The sequence below is a fragment of the Trachemys scripta genome, chromosome 9, assembly GCF_013100865.1.
Source record: "Trachemys scripta elegans isolate TJP31775 chromosome 9, CAS_Tse_1.0, whole genome shotgun sequence".
Taxonomy (NCBI): Eukaryota; Metazoa; Chordata; order Testudines; family Emydidae; genus Trachemys; species Trachemys scripta.
Window position 1 is genome coordinate 59389995 of NC_048306.1, and position 15383 is coordinate 59405377.

At 49.6% G+C, this 15383-nt stretch overlaps 1 protein-coding gene across 2 annotated transcripts in view; it reads left to right on the forward strand.

Moving 5' to 3' along the window:
- The window catches only part of ANKMY1 (ankyrin repeat and MYND domain containing 1), a 59244-nt gene that overhangs the window by 39351 nt on the left and 4510 nt on the right, over nt 1-15383 (forward strand). For both annotated transcript variants that reach the window (XM_034782258.1, XM_034782259.1), the window contains exons 14-16: nt 549-714; nt 1710-1794; nt 12000-12154. In XM_034782258.1, the coding sequence (XP_034638149.1) occupies nt 549-714; nt 1710-1794; nt 12000-12154 (406 nt within the window). The remainder of the gene's footprint in view (nt 1-548; nt 715-1709; nt 1795-11999; nt 12155-15383) is intronic.

The window sequence follows — 15383 nt, forward strand, 5'->3', positions numbered from 1 at the left end:
CCAAAGGGCCCCTGCAGTGGTAGGGAATTGTTGTGGTAAAACACGTCCGCAGGATCCTAGTGCACAATCCATACCCCATGTCGCAGAGGAAGGCAAAAAACAAACAAACCAAAAACCCAGGGGAAAATTGCTTCCTGACCCCAAATCTGGTGAAAAAAATACAGCAGTCAGGCACCTAAGACAGAGGAGTTTCTGTACCTCAGAGCACTGGTCTGCCTCTCTTCCTCTGGGGGAGTCCTGCCCAATCAAAAGAGTAGCAGCTAAAAAAATTGGTCAAAATATTAAATGTGATTGTTTTAAAATGTTATGTTCCAGCTTGCTCCACTGTGTTGTGTAAAAATGGCAGGTGTTCGGAGAGGAGAGGGGATTCTGTCCCTTGGCATAGGTTGAAACTGCTACTTAGTATTTAGGAGGGCTGATATGGTCCGTGTTGGGCATCCCTTCATCTAGTCAGGTTTACTTCCTGCTGAGAATAATATGGAAGCACATGTTTGCCATGTTAGATGTCTATTCCCTACCTCTTATTGTGTATGAATTGTGTGTTGCAGGATAAGAAGATAGCACATACTCCATACCATGCATTATTGCCACCGGAACGGGAGATTTTCAATGCGCGCAGGGAGTTGCTAGAGTACATTAGTGACCGGCTTCGTGAGTGTGTTATCTTGAAAGAGAGAGAATGGGATAGAGAAGAACTTCGGAAATCCAGGAAATGTGAGTTCAAGCTAAGCCTCCAGTCCCTGTAAATGTTGTATAATGGTGTATGGGGATTTACACTTGTGGGTTCCTATGCTGTGGGATTAAACTATAGCCCCTAATGATGAATTTGTTCCTCTATAATGCCTTTCATCCAGGGATCCTGGTGCTTTACAAAATCCCACTGCCCTTCTAGAGTAAGTGCATGCCATTCTCCTTTTATAGCTAGGGACACACCTAAGTACACTGGGGTTAAGTGATTTGCTCAAGGTCTTGCTCAAATCGGTGGCAGTGCCAGGCATAGAACCTGCATCTCTCCCTGATACCTGTGTTTCAAGCACAAGATACACCTGCCTCTAGAGATTACCTAAAATATGATAAGTGAATTTTAATGTGGGATTGTTACCTTCTGCAATTCACACAACCTGAAATTCTATAGTTTGTGTTATGCAGGAGGTCATAATAATCATAATGGTTCTTTCTGGCCTTGAACATCTGTTAACCTTTCTGTACCTCAGTTTCCCCATATGTAGACTGGGGATATATTGCCAACCTTTGAAGTTCTTATCTTAAAACATTTTAATTTAAAAATCTGAGACAAGCCCCGCTCTTGTTCTTAGGGAGCAGTGAAAATCCACAATATATTTATCTGTGGGTGTCACATACTTCTCATTTCACTGAATTCCAGCAGATGACCCTAGTCTTTAAGATGTTTTATGGACTCACAATGAGGGATATCCAAAATATGGAGTAGGATACTGAACATTACTTAGGATTTTTTAAAAATTGTATGATAGTGTTTTCTGTAACTTCCATTTCAAGAAGAAACTGTTCTGGCCTCCATAATAACCAGCATGAGCCAGGGAGTCAGATGTTGACCAATGGATACCTTTGTGACATAACCAAACCACCGGACTGAATGCAGTTTTAATGGAAGTGGCCCTAGTGACCAGCATGCTTATTCACAGACTCTAACCGTGAGGTCTAATTTTCTTTTTTACTTGTTGGAACAGTAGATGCAAGTCCTCGTGTTCCCTCAGCTAGAAGGAAACGTGTGGACAAGCGTGCTGCAGTAACGCTGCCACGGGAGGAAGTGAGGTACGATAAAGATGCTGAACACAAACACTTATAATTCTTAGCCAAATATATCACTTCATGGCTCTACCTCACCTGGACCACTGTCACCAGCACCCCTTCTCTGGCCTCTCTGACTTTCCCCCCCACTTCTTCAATCTATCCACTTTTCAGCAGCTAAAATTATCTTCCCCTCCTGCTCTGAAGTTAGCCAAGGTGGCTGCTATGAATGGACAAAAAGATGTTACAGTTTTCTGGTTGTTGACAAATTGGTCATCTATATTCAGAGCCTAGTAATTCAGAAGAAGCCAGTTTAACCTCAGGCTTCCCAGACAAATTCTCCTGTGGCCCAGCACAAAGCATATGATGCAGCCATCTGCAGAGATCTTTTTACAAAGTCTAGAATTGAGTCAAAACTCTTATGCCCAACCTTCCAATCTGATCTGCACGGGCAAATCCTCTTGCCCACTCAGAGCCTCATTGAGGACTTCATCTGTACAGGGGTTTCCCCCTAAGTTTCACATTGCAGGATCAGGGCCTTAGCGAGGGAGTCACTACTTCAGTTCCATAATACGTGTGCACCATTATGTACAGTGGTTAAAATTGAAAAAAGCCAGTGCCTCCAGTTATCATACATTGGTATCAGGAAAATAGTGTACTGTCCCGGATAGTACCCTGCATGTTGGTAAAGCAAAATACATAAAATTCTGAAGCCCTAACCCTAATCTCCGATGCCCTGCCCCAATATTTCTTCCAAACTGAACTGAAGATATAGGGCTAGATTTTTAAACCAGATAGGTACATAATTTATGTGGCTAATATTGGACCCATACTTATTTAGGAATTGTAGTCCCTAATGTGAGACGAGAAGGAAATAGAAGTAGTTTAGGAATTTACAAATGTAAATCTACCAGCATTTACAATTTTTAATACTTTTATTTTAGGGTCATTAAACACATTAATAGATATAATCTAGGCCTGTGATCAATAAAGGATTCAGTGTTTCCCTTCCCTAGCAGTTCTGACTTTGGGTTTTGTGTTGTTACCTAACTGTTGCAGAAAAGCTTTTGGTCAAGTGATGTTAATGTAACACCAATCACTCTGGTAGTCAGCAGGTGAGGTTGAACCTGGGACCTCTGGAGCTTAGTGCATGAACCTCCACCGCAATATGCCTATTAACTAAGGCTATAGAGCGGACACTCACTCTCTCGTCTCAGTGCCACTAGATGGGGCAGAAAAACCACACCCAGGAGATGTGTGGGTTACAACAACAATGGAGATAAACCTGCACACTTCCCAGGAAATGATAAATGGAACTATGTTTGTTAGAAGAGAATGGGAAGAATTAGCTGGAGCCCAGGTGGGATGGAAAATGGAAGCCAAAATTATTCATTGCTTATTCCAGAATATATTACTTTATTATATTTCCAAGTTTCCCTTGATTCCCAAGATTACAGAATGGATGCTGGCTGGGAATAGTCATAATAATACTTCAGGGGCTTGCTTAGGTCTTTTTTCCCCAGCTGTGCCATTTTGTTAACAGTATTGATTGTATTAATGATGCTGACACTGAAGAGACTGAAGCAAGACACTAATAGAGTCCATGATACACTGCCAGAAATGCTATAAAAATCAAAGCCCTCAATGCCAAAGATATTGGATGATCCCATTGCATCCAGAATTGCCTTAAAAACAGTTAATGAAAAGCTAAGAGGCACTGAAATACTTAAAAATTATATTAATCCTTGTGGTGCTTTACCATGTACAATGAATACCTACACTAGCTAGCCTGTAAGCCATATCTTGAGCTGTTCTTCTTCGTGTGATTGCTCATGTGTATTCCACAATAGGTATGTGTGCTCACCACATGTACCAGTGCCGGAAGTTTTCCCCCTAGCAGTACTTCTAGGGGAGTGCCCCAGCGACCCCTGGAGTGGTGCTTCCATGGCGCAGTATAAGGGGCGCTGTGAACTCCCCCCACCCTCAGTTCCTTCTTGCCACCAGTGAAGTGCTTCGGAACTGCTCTGCTCCAGCTTTGCTATAGTTCGGCCCCAAAACTGCTTGTTTGTTCAGTGTATGGTACCTGTAGTTAGTTTAGTTTAGTTAGAGCGCCCAGGCTGGGGCATGCCCCGCGCCCTGGGTTTTAAGGCGTGCGACACTTGTAGCTGATCTGTGTCACTGAATGATCCGCATGTGGACTGTCTGCACTGTTTGGGGGAACCCATCTCAGTGATCGCTACAAGATTTGCAAGTCGTTTAAGCCTCGGACCAAGAGAGAAAGGGACATTAGGCTCCAGGCTATTCTGATGGAGTTGGTGCTGACCCTGGCTCCAGCGCACTGCTCCGAGTTGGCACCGGGCACCTGGCTCCAGTCGGCACCGGTCCCCATCCATGGGGCACACCAAGAAGGCTAGAAAGAGGCCTTCTTCGCCATGGCTCCGGAGTAAACCCAGGACAGAGGCTAGACCCATGTTGGAAAGTCCTCGATCCCAACTGGCCAAATGGAGTAGCCCGGTCCATTCGGAGCAGGCCTCCCCGGATGTCCAGATGCCCTCCACGCCGGAGGCCCTGCAGGCGGCCCAAGATGTTATGTCCATGACGGTACCAGGAGCACCGCCAATGTCGGCCCCACGCTCCAGAGGCAAGCCGCTGCTGGGATCTCCGCAGTCACCCCTGGCTCGGTACTGGTCTTGGTTGAGGGAACGTTCCTGACGCTGTTCGCTGCCCAGGACCGTTCAGGGCAAAGTCCACGTGGATTGCCCTCGACGCCCACCAGACTGTCTGGTTGGGTTCCATCCGACTGAGACTCTCGACACCACTCCGCCTTGAGCAGTGAGCACTGACGGGACCGAGGCAGACGTCGCCAAAGGTCCTCGTCTCGGAGGGGTTATCGCAGCCGGTCACGGCATGGTCGTCAACATCCTTCCCGTTTGGCATCCTGCTCCAGGACCCTGCCATGGCACTGCCTCCGCAGCCCTGGGTGTCGATCGCCATCGTCCCGCCATTGCGGGTCTTCCTGTCGGAGCCAATCACAGAGCAGCTGTTACTGACGGTACTGGTCCTCCACGTTGGGATCACAGTCCCATGGTCGGCATCGCTCCCAGCACCGCCACTCTTCCCGGTCCGGGACAGCGGCAGGTCGTATGTCAGCCCGGCCTCCCTTCATAGTCATCCATCGATGGGCCAGGCCAGCCAAGCTGAACAACCAGCTCTGCCGGTGCCACAGCAGGTACAGTGGCACCGGGCCCTGTGGCCAGCCCAATGGTACCAGTGGGCACCATGGCCCCCGATGCAGCCCCTGGTGGGGGCTCACTTGGTGGCTGGAGCCTCAGAAGGACCATCGGCCTCCCTCTCCAGACCTCCGAGGAAGGAGTCGGTGGGACGTACATCCTTGTGGTGGTGGACCTGCTGGTGCCGGTGGACACTCAAAGTACCACGCCGGCCTTCTCGCCCTCCCTGGATGAGGCAATTACGGCCCCACCTCCCTCCGTCCCGCAGGAGGACTTTAGGGCCCACAAAGAACTCTTAAAAAGGGTGGCATCAAGCCTCCACCTCCAAGCAGAGGAGATGGAGGAGCCCTCGGACTTCCTGTTTAATGTGCGGTCCTCTCCATGAAGGGGTGGCAAAAATTTCAAATTCCCTGTGGCAAACACCGGCCTCATTGGCCCCATCTCTCAGAGAGCAGAATGCAAGTATTTTGTACCCGCCAAGGGACACGAGTACTTATACACCCATCCTGCTCCTAACTCCCTGGTGGTTGAGTCGGTCAACCACAGGGAGCGGCAGGGCCAGGCCTTACCCTGAAAAATAAAGATTCACGGAGGCTGAACCCTTTTGGAAGGAATCTTTATTCATCCTCGAGCTTCCAGTTACGGGTGGCGAACCTCAGGCTCTCCTGGGCTGGTATGAGTTCAATCTGTGGGGCTCCCTGCCCAAGTTCGAGGACTCCCTCCATGAGTGTGACAGGAAGGAGTTCAAAGCACTGGTGGAGGAGGATAAAGTGGCTGCCACAGCAACCCTGCAGGCAGCTTCGGATGCAGCGGACACGGCCGCACAGTCCATGGTCTCCGGGGTGTCCATAAGAAGGGCGTCATGGCTCCTGCTCTCTGGGCTGTCCAGCGAGGTGCAGACCTCCCTGCAGGACCTCCCGTTTGACGGCAAAGCTCTGTTTGTGTAACAAACGGGTACAAAGCTGCATGGCCTGAAAGACTCCCGCACGACTCTCCAGACTCTGGGTCTCTATGTTCTGGCTCAGGCTAAACCTGAGTTCAAGCCACAGCAGACTCCTGCTCAGGCTACCCACCCAAAATACAAGGCCTTTTGTAAGAAGTCACAGGACTATAAGAGGCGCCCACAGAGGCAGTCTCGGCCTGCCCCCCAACCTGGGTCCTCCAAGGGCAAGCAGGCGGGGAAAAGGCGGTTTTGACGGGATGCCCGGGGGCGCCCTGCCAGTTCTCATCAGGGATCCACCGTCAATAAAGCTTCCCTTCTCCAATCGGTTGTGTGCTTTCCTCCTGGAGTGGTCGCGGCAGACCTTGGACCAATGGGTCCTCAACACCATCTCCTGGGGCTACACCCTCCAGTTTACTTCCTCCCCGCCCAACCACTCCCAGTCCCCATCCCTCCTGGGGGACCCCTCGCACGAGGCTCTGATTGAGCAGGAGGTGGGGCAGCTCCTGGGCCTAGGAGCGGTGGAAGCAGTACCCGGGGAGTTCAAAGGCAAGGGATACTACTCCCGCTATTTCCTTATCCCGAAGGCCAAAGAGGGGCTCAGGCCTATCTTGGACCTGCGAGGCCTGAACCAGTACATGGTGAAGCACAAGTTCTGCATGGTCTCCCTGGCCTCCCTGGATCCCGGGGACTGATACGCCGCTCTTGATCTGCAGGATGCGTACTTCCACATTCGTATATTCGAGGGGCACAGACGCTTTCTCTGTTTTGTGGTGGGGCAGGAATGCTACCAATTTGTGGTCCTCCCATTTGGCCTGTCCACTGCCCCCAGGTTATTCACGAAATGTATGTCGGTTGTAGCGGTCTACCTCAGGCGCCGGGGATCCAGATCTTCCCCTATCTGGACGACTGGTTTGTCAAGGGCAGCTCCTGGTCGCAGGTGCAGGATCACGTGGCGCTCCTTCGGTCCACGTGCACCACTTTGGGCCTGTTGGTAAACAACACCAAATCCACGTTAGTCCCGGTTCAACGCATAGAGTATATCGGGGCGGCCCTGGACGCCTCGTCGGCCAGAGCGTCCCTCCCACTGGACAGGGTTCGAGACCCTGAAGGGGCTCATTGACATGGTCACAAGGTTTCTGGTGACAACAGCCAGAGTGTGCCTCCAGCTCTTGGGTCATATCTCGGCATGCACGTATTTGGTCCATCACGCCAGACTCGGATTGGCCTCAGAGTTCTCCCAGACCAGAGACAGGATAGATAAAGTCCTCACAGTACCCGAACCAGTGATCGCCTCCCTATGGTGGTGGTCCTCCCCGAGAAACATGCTCCAAGGGGTCCTGTTCAGGGGCAGGGACCCGTCGCCGGAGCTGGTGTTGGACGCATCGGATCTGGGATCGGGTGCCCTTGTGGGGAACGTTCAGACCCAAGGTTTGTGGTCGGCTCGGGATCTGAGCCTCCACATAAATGTCAAGGAGCTCAGGGCAGTACGGCAGGCATGCATGGCCTTCCGCTTGCATCTGAAGGGCGGGGTGGTCATGGTCCTTATGGACAACACGGCCTCGATGTTCTACATCGGGGTTCTTAAACTGGGGGTCGGGACCCCTCAGGGGGTCACCAGGTTATTACATGGGGGGTCGCGAGTTGTCAGCCTCCACCCCGCTTTGCCTCCAGCATTTATAATGGTGTTAAATATACAAAAAAGTGTTTTTAATTTATAAGGGGGGTCACACTCAGAGTCTTGCTATGTAAAAGGGATCACCTGTACAAAAGTTTGAGAACCGCTGTTCTACATCAACAGGCAAGGTGGGGCCTGATCCTCTGCTGCGAAGCCTGCAGGCTGTGGGATTTTTGTATAGCCCACGACATCTCCTACAGGTCTTCCATCTGCCGGGTGCCTGGAATGCGCAGGCGGATTGCTTGAGCAAGGAATTCTCCTCTCAGCACAAGTGGTCTCTCCACCCAGAGGCGGTGCACAGACTTTTCCATGTGTGGGGAACTCCCCAGGTGAACCTGTTCACGACTCGGCAGAACCATCGCTGTCCCCGGTTCTGCTCTGGCGGAGGCTGGGACGGGGCGCTATCTCCGATGCCTTTCTTCTGTCCTGGTCAGGCCAGTTTCTCTATGCCTTTCTCCCATTCCCGCTGATTGGCAAGATCCTGGAAAAGATAAAGATGGACAAGGGCCGGGTCCTGCTGATTGCCCCGGCATGGCCCAGGCAGCATTGGTACGGAACCCTCACGGGCCTGGCGGTCGCACTGCCGTGGCCATTGTTGTCCCACCTGGACCTGCTCTCCCAGGGCCAGGGCCTCCTCCTCCACCCCAATCTAGCAGTACTCCACCACACGGTGTGGCTGCTCAATGGTTAGGTAGGGAGGAAAGGACATGCTCAGAAGGAGTTCAGCGTGTCCTCCTAGAGAGCAGGCGGTCCTCCACATGCCGAGCCTACTTGGCAAAGTGGTCTCGGTTTTCCAAATGGGCGGACGAGTGGGACGTTTCCCTGGTGGCCGTCCCGATCTTGGTGCCCTCGTCAGCCAAGGTGCACCTGGCAGCCATATCGGCCTTCCATCCGCCGGTGCAGGGCCACACGGTATTCTCCCATGCTATGACTGGCCGATTCCTTAAGGGGTTGGATTGTCTCTTCCCATATGTTAGGCCCCCAGTCCTGCAGTGGGACCTAAACCGGGTGTTGACCCGTCTCACAGGGCCCCTGTTTGAGCCGCTAGCCACATGCTCACAGGGAAGGTTGCCTTCCTGGTTGCGATCACATTGGCCAGGCAGGTCTCTGAGCTCAGGGTCCTGACCTCCGAGTCCCCGTACATGGTTTTTCATAAGGATAAGGTTCAGCTCCGCCCACACCCTTTGTTCCTCCCTGTAGAGGAGTGGACTCACCCCTGTGGCGTCTCCTGCTGGTGACTTCCGGGAATTAGCTCATTCCAGCTCCGGAGCGCCCTCTGCAGGCCGGTGGTCCGCCTGTCCTCTGGCCCCCGTGTCCCTCCCTGGACCCCAGTGCCCTTGTACCTGGGGTGCTGCCCCCTAGCAGTAACTCCTCAGTCTTAAGGTCTCCCCTCCGCAGGGAACCCCCACCCACTATTCCCACCTCACCTCAATATAAGGCTACTGCAGTCATTGTCTAGCCCCACGCACTGGGGAAGTCTACAGTATCAGCCTATTCATCACTGGCAAGGTTGGGTTTGGACCTGCAGCCTTGGCTTACCCCTGGACTGCCCTTCTGTTAGGCCGCAGCCTGGGGCTTTCCAGGCTGGAGCTCCCCAGCTCCTCTACCTTTCCCCAGCCCTGCTCCACTCATGTACCCAGTCTCTAGCTTCCTGCAGCCAGGCCCTTCTCTCTCTGAATGCAGAGAGAGACTGTGTCCTTGCTCCTGGCTCCCAGCCTTTATAGGGCCAGCTGGGCCCTGATTAGGGCACGGCCCAGCTGCGGCTGCTTCCTTCCACAGCCCTCCTCCAGGGCTGTTTTAAACCCCTCAGGGCAGGAGCGGGTAACCATCCCGCTACACTCCCAAAGATGGTCTCCACCTATCACATGGGTCAGGACATTTTTCTACTGGTCCTCTGCTCCAAGCCCCATGCGTCCGGTGAGGGGCGCCACCTCCACACGCTGGATGTGAGACGGGCTCTAGCTTTCTACCTGGAGTGGACTAAGCCGTTCAGAAAGTCCTCGCAACTGTTCATTGCCTCGGCCGAGCGCATGAAAGGTTGGCTGATCTCCACTCAGCAGCTCTCCAACTGGATCACTTCATGCATCTGTACCTGTTATGACCTGGCGGGAATCCCTCCGCCATCAATTGTGAAGGGGCGCTCGACTTGGGCACAAGCCTTGTCAGCTGCCTTTTTGGACCACGTCCCCAGGACATTTGTAGGGCTGCTATGTGGTCTTCAGTTCACACGTTCACTTCGCACTATGCGATCGTCTCCCAAACCAGGAAGGACGCCGGGTTCGGCAGGGCTGTGCTCCATCCCGAGAATTTGTGAACTCCTACCCACCTCCAACAGATATAGCTTGGAATCACCTATTGTGGAATACACATGAACAATCACTTGCAGAAGAAAAGACAGTTACCTTTTCTGTAACTGATGTTCTTCGAGATGTGTTGCTCATGTCTATTCCACATCCTGCCCTCCTTCCCCTCTGTTGGAGTTGTCTGGCAAGAAGGAACTGAGGGTGTGGGGGGAAGCGTGCAATGCCCCTTATACTGTGCCATGGAGGCGCCACTCCAGGGGTTGCTGGAGCGTTCCCCTAGGGGTACTGCTAGGGCAAAAACTTCCAGCACTGGTGCACATGGCGAGCACGCACACCTATTGTGGAATAGAGGAACATGAGGAACACATCTTGAAGAACACCAGTTACGGAAAAGGTAACTGTCTTTTATCTTGTCAAATCTCACGAGCTAAGCAGGGTGAGCCATCCAAATACTGTCAAGGAAATCAGTGCTGTAAAGAGTTAGTGGTGGAGAGTTAGTAGGCAGTGCTTTTTTGGTCTGGGTCCATACTGAACCAATAATCCAGCATGGTGATCGGCCCTCTATATTGGTGTAATATTAGGTGATGAGGGTATCTTTGGGATGAGATGAACAGAGTTCCTGACCATTGTGGTTCTTAAAGATCCCAAGATGCTTTTGAAAGGTACAGGGGTATTTATTTCTAGTGCCTAGGCCACATTGCAACGGGGTAAGTACATTCTGCCTATCTAAATATCTCCTGCAGCATCAATGGGATAGAACAGAGGTGGGCAAACTACGGCCTGCAGGCCACATCCGGCCCGCAGGACCCTCCTGCCCAGCCCCTGAGCTCCTGGCCCGGGAGGCTGGCCCCCAGACCCTCACCTGCTATTCCCCGTCCCCCGCAGCCTCAGCTCGCTCCGCCGCTGGCGCAATGCTCTGGGCGGTAGGTCTGCGAGCTCCTGGGGCAGCACAGCTGCAGAGCCTGGCCTGACCCGGTGCTCTGTGCTGCACGGTGCGTGGCTGGCTTCAGCCGGGGGGCGCGGCTTTAGCGCCGCCAGCCACCGTTGATCCAGGCAGCACGGTAAAGGGGCAGGGAGCGGGGGAGTTTGGGGTGGTGGTTGGGGGCAGGGGTGTGGATAGGGGGCGGGGCGGTCAGAGGGCGGGGAACAGGGGGGTTGAATGGGGGCAGTCAGGAAGGAGAGGGAGGGTTGGATGGGGCAGTGGGGGGCAGTCGGGCACGGGTTCCGGGGGCAGTCATGGGACAGGGAGAAGGGGTGGTTGGATGGGGCAGGGGTCCTGGGGAGTCCATCAGGGAACTGGGAGGGTTGGATGGGGCAGGGGTCCTGGGGAGTCCATCAGGGAACTGGGAGGGTTGGATAGGCAGGAGTCCTGGCGGGGGGTGCTGTCAGGGGGCGAGAAGCAGGGGGGGGGTCAGATTGGGCGGGGCCGGGCCACGCCTGGCTGTTTGGGGAGGCACAGCCTCCCCAACCGTCCCTCCATACAATTTCCAAAACCCGATGCAGCCCTCAGGCCAAAAAGTTTGCCCGCCCCGGAATAGAACATTCTTCACTTCTTGTCCTAAACGGATGGAGAGTTGCTGTGGTGCAAGCAGCATGCTCCAGCAGTGACTGTGTTGTGTTCCTCAGTACTAGTTTGAGGTTTTTACAAACCTTCTCCAAATCTGATTACTTGTATTTGTGACCTGCTGCCAGATTTAATCTTGCATAGACACTCACTCCTACATTTAGTATTGGAGAGCGAGCCAGTGCAAGGAGCTGGCTGGTGTGCACAATGAATTGGTAAATGAGGGGGCTTCAGTATGGGCCTTCAGCTTTGGGCCTGTTGCCTTTTGGTACACTTAACTTTGCACTGCTGCTTGTGTTCATTTGGTCCCCAGATAGCAACATAAGCACTGTAATCCACAACAGTGCCTCGCTCCTCTTGGTTACCTTGGTGGATGAGGGCAGATTTTTACCCCTGTATTGTGAGACATTTTGATTTCCTTTGCTATGTAATGTGTAAATATGTTGGCAAAGCTATGAAAAACAAATAAACATGAACTCTCCTGATGGCCCTTCTCATGCTATTTCTGTTCCAGGCAGCCCTTCTTTAAATACTGCTACCAATGTGGGCGGGCTATAGGGATTCGACTCACTCTTTGCACACGCTGTTACGAGATCTTCACTTGCAGCAAGGCTTGTAAAGTCAAAGCCTGGAATGAGCGTCACAGGCGTGAGTGCTTTGGAACTACAGGTAGGTTTGACTGATGATACCCCATAGAGTGCAGGGAAAGCAAGGCATGTATGTTGAAATACGTTGCTGAAGTGTATGGCCTGTTTTTAATGGTATGTTATTAAATGTATGTTAGTTAAACACTAAGGCAAGATAAAATTCATAGCAACAGGTTTAAGTTAATATATTAGTTGACCTTGAGTGGGCTCATACTTATTAAAATGGTTAGATGTAAGAAGCTTGGTATAGTAGCATTAGCATTGATTTCAGCCTAGGAGACTTTTTAAAGGTGAACGGCAAAGCAGAAATAAAAGTTAAGTTACAGTGAGCACAGATTCTGTGCCTCAGGCACCCAATAAACCAGGTTATATGGGCATTTCAGCACAGAAATAACCTTTTGCTGACCTTTATGCAATTAAAAATGAAAAGACTGTGAAATCCTCTTCTTGGTCCACTGAATCACACAAATACCACGCCTCTCACTTCAGCCCTTGTAATCTGCACTATTTGTATAATAACTATAAAAAATATACACGCTGATACAAGAAAAATGTTCTACACAGCTGTAGAAGACTTGCATAATGAAGCGATACAAAAAGGCAGACTTGCTGTCACTAGGACAGATGCTCATATATTTGACTGAATGAGAAATCTCTCGAATATGAAGGCACATATATATAAAATGGTGCTGCCATTCTATGACTGAACTACATTTTAGTGGCAACTCAGTACATGACTCTTCCCTCTGGATCTATATTAAACCTGTGGCTTGGGAAAATGCTAGGTCTGTGCTGTCAGAGACTAACAAAATGGAAAAAGTGCACACTGTCACTTGTCGCCTCTAAAGATCCCTTGGATTTTTCACAAGCAAGGTTTAACTTTGTCCTGCTAAATTACAATATGGATTATTAAGTTTTGTTTACTTGCAGTAAATCCCTTCTGCTTTTTTAACAGGATATGATGGTGTTCTTCATATCCGATCATTAAGCTGTTGTTACATTGCTTGTGCTGTTTCTGTATTTCATTCTACAGATGGCAGCTACATTTCTTTTGTTGTATATACTTGGTTGTATATGCCTGTGCTATATATGAAATGTACATGTGTTTGTAGATGCTTTAGAAACCCTGGGGATAAAGGAAGTATAAAATGCTATATCATTACTGCTACTGCTTCAGTGCATGTGGGAGAAGAAGGAAATACGTACGGGAAAGAACACTAATTGCAGTACACATCCCAAACCACCAGATGGCAATAAAAACTATCAAATAATGTGGTAGGTGCTAGTTGAAAAATCAATACAACACCTTAAACAAAAAGATATTAAAGTTTCCCAATAAGATCTTGACTACAAGAAAACTAAGTTCTTGACCAACCAGTGTGATGCTGACCTTGCTAGAATATGGTCATTTTTTGGCTCCTTCATCATGCTGGCCAACCTACTGTTGCATATTGATCACAGCAAACAAGTCAGGACAGTGGGAAGGACCTCTGCGGAGATGAGACAACCTCTCCTGTGACAGTAATAGTGACCACTTAATGCAAATGAACTTTTTCCTTCCCATGTGAATTAATAATAAAGACGAAAAAGCAACAACAAAAAAGCCATATTCAACCTCATGGATCTTGTTTATGTCTTAAGAAATATGACAGCAGCATGATCAGAAAAATGAAGTGTTAAGACTACAGCTGAGATATGATTAAATAATATCCAGGCAGTAAATAGCAGTGAAGTTGCCATTGCGTTGGCTCCAGTACATGTAGCTGTGTTGGAGGATTCTGTTGGACAAAACACAGACCTTCTGCGTTATAAATGCCAAAAATCTAAGACTTCTGCTAAAACTTTCAGGATGATGAGCCTTCAGTCCAAGCTGTTCCTTGAGTCAAGAAGCTACATCTGAGTGCTACATTATAACTGGAACGTCAGTGATGGAAAAATTCTCCTGAATCAGATTCCTTCAAAAGCTAAGAAATTCTGGCGTTGGCCATCCCAAACCATTTCTACAAATCCCAGATATCCTCCTTTTAATAACAGCTGCTTATCATTTTGAAAACAAAATTTGAAGCATGGGTTAGGAGCAATCAAGATGGCGCTCAGCAGAAGTACTTTATGATATTAGTACTCTGCATATATTCAATTGCTGAGTTGTTGCAAGGGAAAAACTCCGGATTGGCCAAGAGAGGTTTTGTGACTGGCTTGGTGAGCTGTGATAGCTCTATTGTAAAATGCTGCTATTCACCTCATCTTCTCAGAACAGCAAGACCCATCTAGAGACCTACCACTTGACCTTTATTTATGTAACCAAAATGTTGAAACACAAATGGGAAGTTGAAGAAAAATGTCTAATTAAAAGTGATGGAAAATTTTGTGCTTAGCAAAAAAAAGTTGAGGGCCTGGCATCAAAGGACAATGTTAGTCAGCTTCCACTGGGAATCACTATATTGATAAATAATGGTATCGGCTATAAGAGTTAGACATGCAGGGAGTAGCCATCAGACTGTGAAGACAAAATGGTGGACTGGTACCACGACGGCCTTCAAAAGCAGAACAAGAGTAATACAGGCTCTTTGGAAAAGAGCAGAGGACTAAGAAAACACTTGTTCCCAACACAATCGACTGTATGTATTTTATACACACCTGAGGACTGTGGCACATCTTTGGAGCATGTCTTTAACAAATTCTAGTATTTCCAAACCTTTGAAATGGCATGTGTAGGTTGCACGTTACAAAGCTGGCTTTTGGCAGATGCATTTTTAATGTATTTGCTACGCCTAGTCAGAGTATAGTGCTGACTATTGTAGATGTTTCTTTTTGAAGGTTTTATTCTGCCATGAAAAATGCTAAAGGTAGAGTCCTGGAGACTACATTCAACTTGTCTGCAAGAGCGGTACTGTATGGATAGTCGCTGTGAAAGTGAGTTGTCTCTGAACCGCGTCAGTGTTTGATCGCTACTGAAAGACTCATTAAAGGGTTCCAATTTGTACAAGGTGCAGCTGTGGTTTGTGGAGAGCTGACTTGCTCTTTATGGGCTGGACTCAGACTACCAACACATTTCACACAAGCCAACAACCCTCTGTTGATGGGAGCAATTTTTCAGTCATGCCTAACTTGGCTGTATTTCATATGGTGACTTGTAGATGAAAAGCTCCATATGTCAACCAGATCCATGAACAGAGCCAACCTGGAGGATCATTTTAATTGTTTTTGAAGGAGCTGTATAGAACCTGTCATGAAGTTCTGATATCTGAACA